This window comes from Papaver somniferum, chromosome 10 (genome assembly GCF_003573695.1).
Source record: "Papaver somniferum cultivar HN1 chromosome 10, ASM357369v1, whole genome shotgun sequence".
In the NCBI taxonomy this organism is placed as follows: domain Eukaryota; kingdom Viridiplantae; phylum Streptophyta; class Magnoliopsida; order Ranunculales; family Papaveraceae; genus Papaver; species Papaver somniferum.
This window is the reverse complement of record NC_039367.1, coordinates 60,322,507-60,330,489: the sequence shown is the minus strand read 5'-3', so window position 1 is coordinate 60,330,489 and position 7,983 is coordinate 60,322,507. Positions and strand designations below refer to the sequence as shown.

The following is a 7,983-nucleotide window of genomic DNA, read 5'->3' as shown; positions in this document are numbered from 1 at the left end:
AACAGTTTTCTCTCATAGAATGACAACTAAGATTAGCTAGCACACATCCATGTACTTGACTAATATGGCAACTAAAGATATGCAAACCTATGAGATTTAATAAGCATATAATTCGATACCAAAATTAGGTATTAGAGAATCGGTTTCCAGGGTCCTGCATTGAGTGTTTAAGGAGTATACTCACTTGAACAATAAGATATTAAAGTTTATCACAAGTTCAAACATCATGTCGACACTTATGAACATTCCCTATCTAACTCGTGTACATCTCGATGTCTACAGAAAACCCGAAGATAACAAACATATCAAAAATGTAAACACAAGTCAGGCATAATTTGGAATGATCCTGACCCTCTTTTCGACTACAGATTTTATTTTATTTTGCAAGTCTACTTCTTTAAACTACATTTCTGAAATTACTTTCAAACATAATCTCAAAGGTTTGGATTCATCTGGAAGTTGAATAATAACAAGTTACCAACTAGTGCAGTGCCGAGAACATGAAGTTCATAGATAAACTATATGTCATAACTCTATATACTTAAGTTATATAAACCAAGTCACCAGTACTAAAGTCATTGTGATAAACTTAACTTCACATGTTATATATTCAATAAATAAAAAATTGAATGAACAAAAGATAAAAACAGAACAAGCCAAGTCTATAGTTACTAGCCTCAAGTGAAGAATAATGTCTTTGTTGTCTTCGACACGTATGCAGTCTTCATGAGTAACCAAAGCATGTTTCAATATTTCTATTTTATTAGTCTAACCTAACGAATTTGACTTTAATGATCGACTCTAGCGACTCCGGGTTTTAGAAATAAACTTGACATACCAACGCTCAGTGGGTGTAACCGAGCAATTCTCTAACAGATTTAATAATTGGTTAGATAAAATAGGAATACATACCAATTGGTGTAAAAAAAAATTTAAGAAAAGGTTTGTTCCATGCTCAATCCGAGAATGGGTATGATTTGATACCCAATGTCAAAATTGAATATGGACTTGAAAATGAGTATGATTTTGTGTCTAATCCCAAACTGAGTATGTTTTTGTACCCAATCTCAAGTATATCATACTCTATCAGAGAATTTGATATGATTTTATATCTAATTTCTAGCTGAGTATTCACACTTTTGATTTCTACATAATAGTATGATATTTAATACTTAATCTGAGTATATTTATGATTTCGTATCCAATTTAAAACTGAATATGGTATCGGATTGTCGATTAAAGATATACAACATACTCATCCACAATCGATAATCGTTTTTTTAACACATTGACATTTGGGGGTTATAGTTACATGCAATAATCAACCGGGGTTAACGAAACATGTCAACCTTAATGTGGAGGTAATTCAAATCGACCACTGCCGATTGTAGATAAAACCGAAAACACAAATTTTCTTTGGAAAAGAATAACTTTGTCTTCTAAGTGGGAGGATTGACGCACACGACAATTCTTACACTATCGTGGATGCCATTTTTTTGAATAAAACCTAAACAGCAAAGGATTTGACGCCAATATCTTAGAGATGTGTTCATCTTTTCGAGCTCTCTATATCTACGGAAAATGATCATATTCCGTATATATAATATCACCATCTACTATTTTGAAAATCAGCTGGCGAAGTTTGGGTATTTCGGAAATTATGATTGGTAGATAGTGAGCATTGGTATTTTGGAAATCACTCATTTTTTTATGTGCATGTGGAGCTATGTAGGAGGAGCATATTCCAAAGTAATAGCTTCAATTCCGCTACCATTTATGTTTTATTCAAAAAAAAAAAAAACGACGTCCAAAATGTTAGGATAGCATGACTAATCCTCCATCGTCTTCTAATCGTTAGCAAACTTAGCAGACCTTAAAAAAAAAGAGACATCGTTAGCAGGCCCAAATTATTTCCAGCAGCCCCTGAGGCTACTAAAGCAACAAAATAAAAATTGCCGGAAGTAAGTGGCTTGTCCATATTGAAGGAAAACAGTAAGATGACTAATTATCAGCGACTATTATCCTGCACTAAGCTATTGGCTGCTCACGTAAATCAAGCTCGTCATGAAAAAGCTTTAACTTTCTTTACTCGTATGCACTCAGACCCTGACTTATCTCTAGACCCATTTGTCTTCCCGCTTGCTCTCAAATCCTGTACAGCTCTTAACTTATCATTTTTTGGTAAATCAATCCATGCTTACACCACCAAGTTGTCTCTGATCTTCAATCCCTTTGTTGCGTGTGCCATAATTGACATGTATGGTAAATGTGTATCAATCTCTTCCGCCCGTCAAGTGTTCGATGAAAGTCCTCAAAGAAATGTGGTTATGTGGAATTCGATGATTTCTCTTTACTGTCGCTCTGGTAATCTTTCAACTGCTATCAAAATGTTGGATTTGATGGATGTTGAACCTAATCCGTCTTCTTTCAATTCAATCATGGCTGCCTTGTCTGAACAGAACGATGGGTCTTTCAAAGCATTAGATTTTTATAGACGCATGCAAAACTGTAATGTCAAACCAAGTTTAATTACAGTGCTTGCTCTTTTATCAGCATGTGTAGGTTTGACATCATTGAATCTTGTGAGAGAAATTCATGGATATTCAATCCGGATTTTGATTGATTCTGATACCCATTTGAGTTCTAACCTCGTAGAAGCTTATGGGCGATGCGGGTATCCCTTGGGTTCACGTTATGTTTTTGATAGAATGCATGGAAGAGATGTAGTTGCATGGAGCAGTATGATATCAGCTTATGCATTACATGGCGAAGCTGAGAAAGCCTTAGAGATGTTTGAACAAATGGAGTTAGCGAAAGTTCGACCTGATGGGATCACTTTTCTTGGGGTTTTGAAGGCATGCAGTCATTCAGGTTTGGCTGATGAAGCAAAGAAATATGTTTCGAAAATGAGGAACGATTACGGTTTGGTTCCGGGAAGTAAACACTATGCGTGTTTGGTCGACGTTTTAAGCCGTGCAGGAAAGTTATATGAAGCTTATCAAGTTATTAGAGAGATGCCAGCAAGGGAAAATGTAAAAGCCTGGGGAGCTTTACTTGGGGCTTGTAGGAATTATGGTGAAGTTGAATTAGCAGAGATTGCTGGGAAAGTTTTGTTTGATATAGAACCTGAAAATGCCGGAAATTATGTGTTGTTGGCTAGCGTTTATTCTGGTGCAGGGAGATTAGATGAAGCAGAGAGAGTTAGGAGAGATATGAAAGGGAGAGCTGTAAAGTCATCACCTGGGAGTAGCTGGATTGATACGTGAAACCTAGAATCGAGATTCAACAGTTGAATCTGTCTGACACCCAAGTTACCAAGTAGCCATCTCTAGAAAACAAATGCAACTCTGCTAGAACTAACAATATTACGGGCGCGCAGGGGTTGACCAAAGAATATGCATGGCCTAATTATGCTTATAAGTACGTTGGTTCAGTTTCATGTAGATGTAAATCCTCGCGTCATATCGATTCCCAACTTGACCACAAGTTTGAACATGCATGGTCTTCTGTTTTCCGGATGTGCAGGCAAGTATGAGCATTGCATTTATTTATTTGTTTCACATGGTGGCACTGTGGCAACATTGGTTTATTCTTTTGTCATCCGTGACAACCTTGTATGTAATCCATGGATCATCAAAAAATCCTCCATCCATGCATAGTTGGTAATTCTTCTTCTATGTAGATATCATACTAACAGATACACAGTTAAATCATTCTTTTCAATTAATCTGTTCTGTATTAAATTACTAAAACATTCTTTAAGTTTGATGCGAATAAGGTTGATTTCTGTTGCATCTACTAGAAGGGAGGCAGTTCAATTATACTTGATTAACACCTATATATACTTGTTTAAGCACCTAAAGTGGTGTTCTTATCTTCTTAATCTTATCCAAGTGTTTTTCTTTTTTAATTGGCACCTAAAAAGAAGTAAACTTATAATTGAGGGGAGAAATGATTGTTGTAAACAATGGAAGATGCTAGCCCTATAATGGCGGATATTATATCTTCATGCTTCAATTATTGTTCAGAAAGTATTTATACTAAAATCTATTGATACCAAGGATATAATGAGATAATGAACACAAAATATAAAAAGCCCAAATTACAGACAATGTGTCTGCATTGATGTCATACAAGTTCTTGGTTCATTTCACTTATCAGTTTGGAATAACATTGTAGGCTTGTAGCCACCACTCGTGGTTCAAGAAAATCTCCCAAACTCCTCCCCATCAGGTGCATACAATTTAGAAATGGCAAATCCTATGCGAAAACCGTGTACTAGCCGGTAAGGCGGTAACGGGTTTCGCAATTTTGCTAGTGTGGATATGAGGTTAAACGAATTGAATGGGAACGCAACTAGTGCTTTACAAAAGTGACAAAAAATAAATAAAGCAGACATCCCTGTTTTTGTTTCAAAGAAATGGACAACTCTGTTGGAAGTGACTCTTTAAATGCTTATTTTCTTGTGAGGTCGCTTTGATCAGTGCTCACTGATCAGGTCTCGTAGACACCGCTGAAGTGTTTCCGTGGGTAATAATTGTTGTAATGAGCATTGAATCACTGGACTGGAGTCTGCAAGATACTTATATCATATGCACGTATGAGTGAAATATCTACATCGAGCGGCGACTGTGGCCCATTCCCGCACCGCCCGGTGGTTTCGGCGGAAACCTTACCAAATACACCATAACCATAAGCTCAATAAGAGGGCGATCTCGAATTGACTAGTGTCGTATGGATCATCAATAGGATCAGCAGCAGACATTATTCTGTCATGTCTTAAATTTAGCATCAGAATGAGTATCTACCACTATTGACTGCGGCACTAATTAACGTTGAAATCAGTAGTTAAATAAATAATGATCCTAATTCTCGAATCCAATGATAATTAGTGCTAATCCACTGATTCCAACACATGATCAATTAAACACAACCACAGAGTATCTCCAGTTCTTCTATGTAAAGTGTAAACCTTCTTCGATACTACGTACACGTGACCTTCTCTGTCATTTCCTTTACTTTCTAGGCCCACCGTACTCACTCGTATCTTCTAACCTCGAGGAATCAAACTAACCGTCGGATCAAGATCATGATCGAGAAGTTTCATAACCTTCCGGATTTGACCAAACCAAGAAAATATTGACCATTCCACTTTGACTTCAAAGATACAAAGTAGTTGACCAACTCCAGTTCGGCAACTCATTTACACTACATGCTGACGCACGCGTTCGTAGCCGGCACCCCACTTAGTAATTTTTCATGGAAAAGTGAAACATATTAAAAATGATTACTTTCGTTAAAATATCTAATTAGGGTTTAACTAATATAAACGGCTGAGATTGATTTGGAATATAATCCTATTTCTTCACTTCAATACTTCCTTGTGAAGCTATTCCAAACTTGCCGACCCAGGTCGGCTAAGGGCCAGGTTCACACATAGAAAGTTCGTCCACCTAGAAAATCTAAAAAAGGCAAGTAAAATATGAAAATAAGCTGTCATATTAAACGTGGGTGAAAAACACCTCACCGCCACTATTTTTCATTTTCATTTTTATCCAGCTAGGTTCGAAGAAACGTCTCGTTTTACACCGCCGTATTTGTTTGACTATTTTGACAGCTGACCAATTAAAGAAAGAGTTTTGTTAGCGCAATTCTAAAGTGAGTTTTTAAAAATTCACGTGCCCGACACGCTATTTTGCTTATAACAGCTAGAAATAGTGGTTTAAATAAAACGGGACACATGTAGGGTTCCCATTAGAATGACAAAAGAGGATAAATACCACTTGATGCTTCCCACGTGGAAAATCTAAATATTTAAATTTAATTTCCTGGTAAAGAAAAAAAAAACGCGTAAAAAGAAGAAGAAGAAGGTGGTTATGATGAGGGTGGCCGAGTGGGGTTTAAATAGGAATTAGTTTTAATTTCATTTTCAAAACTTGGACTCGTGTTTGACGGTTTAAACTCTGAGTGGCGAAGATTTTATCATTTGAAGTTGAGAGGCTGAGTTGTTGTTTACAAGCGGGAAAGGCCATTGTTTTGGAGAAATTATCGGATTATAATTCTTAAGATAGAGTGAAAATAGAGAAATTTTAGGGGGAAATCTTATATTCTTTCCACGAATAAAACATTCAGGGTCTTTAGGAATTCTCAGTATATTCTGGAGAAATTTCTGTGGCTGTTTCTTATCTCATTTTTTTCAAATTTTCTTTGTCTATCAGGTATTACTTCTACTTCTCTTCTTTGATTTCTTCTCAAATATTTTCTTCAAATGGATTACAGATGTTGTTTTGTAATCCTCGGATTTTCGGAACATTTTTTTTTTCCTTTGTCAGTTTCATTTCATCAGTATAATTCCTTATTAGGGTTTTTTGTCTCTTCTTAAAAATCAAATTAACTAATTAGAATTGAATTGTTGATTGCAGATTGAATCAGAAACTCAATTTCAGTATTAAGTTATTCCTCTCGTGATATTTATTAATTAAGCTTGAAGAAATGGCGTTGGGTAAGAGTCGCAGTTTTCAAGCAAGGTGTGTCGGTGGCTTAAGAACTTCTTCAAGCTCTGATTCAACAGAAAGAGAGCTTTTAGCTGTAGTTCCCTCAAAGAAAAGGGTCATTACAGATTGTACATATGAGACTCCATTGAAGAATCAATGTGTATCTGAATCTTACACAGAAACATCACTTCTTGAATCCATACCACAAGATGTTTTGGTAAGAACCTATAAATGGAAACAATCTTTTTTTTTTGAAGTTTCAATTTGAAGATTTTTACAGAGTTTTTATTAAATCTTGGTTTGTGTTTTTTCCAGGTTAAAATATTGTGCGGCGTAGACCATGCCGATTTAGAACAACTTTACCACGTATCTAACAAGATCAGAGATGCTGTAAGTTAAATTTCAGAATCAATGAAAATCCCAATTGAGATTTAGGTTTATTGATTTGTCAAGCTATTAGCTGTTAATTTCTGCTGGCTGTATCTAAGTATTATGATTGTCTGTTCATTTTCAGTCTCTGATTGCAAAACAATGGTACTTTGCGTTTAGTACCCCATCATCAAAAGCTACTGGTTCTAAGACTTTTTTTAGTGAGTCAGAAGAATCAAATAAGTTAGAAAGCATTGAAGCACCAAATGCACCAAGACAGGAAAGGATTTCAAAGTCTAGAATCAGTGCGAAGAAGCTTGCCGGACTTGCTGTTGCCTTGTTTCGTTCACCCGAAGAAGATGAATGGTCTAGAAACGGAGCAATGCTGGTTGAGACAGTTGTTTGAGAAAACATACAACTTAAGCGTTCTGTAGAAAGTGAATACGGGTAGAAGTAGTGGGAGTAACTCTGTGTATGATAGAAATATGTGTTTTAAGTTAAATTCTTCAATTTTTTTCGTTGAAGGTATATTTCTTTCCCTATTGAAATGTATCAAATAATTGGAAGCTTTCTGTAAGTAACGGTTTTCATTTTCGTCCTGCTTTGGTAAGCTGAGCGAAACAATCTGTTGTACACTTGATCTTAATGAAGAAAAATGCAGTTTACTTGTTCGTCATTTGCTTTAATCTGTCTATTTTCTTGTTGTTGCCATGGGAGTTGGATCTGTGTTTGAGGCAACCTCTTTTTCAGAATGGTGTGACGGTGGGCATCTTGTGAGGCTCTGCCTAATTGGTTTCACCAAACCAATAACCTGGTTGATGGTTAATAGTGCAATTGTCAATAGCACCGTGAATGTGTAATACATTAAGTGTTGAGACACTCGGATATGAACCAGAGATGAGCAGATTACGTGCTCCATGACATCCTTAAAGATTATTTGTATATGGATGATGTCAATGCGACAGTACATATGTATGGAAGAACCTATTCCCACTAAAGTTTCCTTCATCCTTGACTACTTATCCAACTTCCATCTTAGTGCAGTAAAGATTTCAATAAAAGAGGAATCTGCAATGAAAATAACATATGTTCATTGCGTAACCTCGATGGTGTACAAATT

General features: G+C 36.1%; 2 protein-coding genes across 2 annotated transcripts; both read left to right on the top strand.

Moving 5' to 3' along the window:
• Positions 1 to 1,941: 1,941 nt before the first annotated feature.
• LOC113319741 (putative pentatricopeptide repeat-containing protein At1g03510) lies at positions 1,942 to 3,646 on the top strand. The gene has a single exon (XM_026567987.1). It carries the CDS (start codon positions 1,998 to 2,000, stop codon positions 3,264 to 3,266), a length of 1,269 nt encoding a protein of 422 aa, XP_026423772.1. The 5' UTR covers positions 1,942 to 1,997; the 3' UTR covers positions 3,267 to 3,646.
• Positions 3,647 to 5,922: 2,276 nt separating this feature from the next.
• LOC113317355 (F-box protein At1g61340-like) lies at positions 5,923 to 7,549 on the top strand. The gene is made up of 4 exons (XM_026565480.1): positions 5,923 to 6,218; positions 6,423 to 6,711; positions 6,810 to 6,884; positions 7,009 to 7,549. Exons 2-4 carry the CDS (start codon positions 6,493 to 6,495, stop codon positions 7,267 to 7,269), a joined length of 555 nt encoding a protein of 184 aa, XP_026421265.1. The 5' UTR covers positions 5,923 to 6,218; positions 6,423 to 6,492; the 3' UTR covers positions 7,270 to 7,549.
• Positions 7,550 to 7,983: the final 434 nt, after the last annotated feature.

What these genes read in the sequence shown, in the direction of transcription:
- LOC113319741 (XM_026567987.1), top strand. Translation starts at nt 1,998, where the DNA reads ATGACTAATTATCAGCGACTATTATCCTGCACTAAGCTATTGGCTGCT.
- LOC113317355 (XM_026565480.1), top strand. Translation starts at nt 6,493, where the DNA reads ATGGCGTTGGGTAAGAGTCGCAGTTTTCAAGCAAGGTGTGTCGGTGGC. An exon ending in CCATACCACAAGATGTTTTG is followed by an intron (nt 6,712 to 6,809) that starts GTAAGAACCTAT and finishes TGTTTTTTCCAG; the next exon opens with GTTAAAATATTGTGCGGCGT. An exon ending in CTAACAAGATCAGAGATGCT is followed by an intron (nt 6,885 to 7,008) that starts GTAAGTTAAATT and finishes GTTCATTTTCAG; the next exon opens with TCTCTGATTGCAAAACAATG.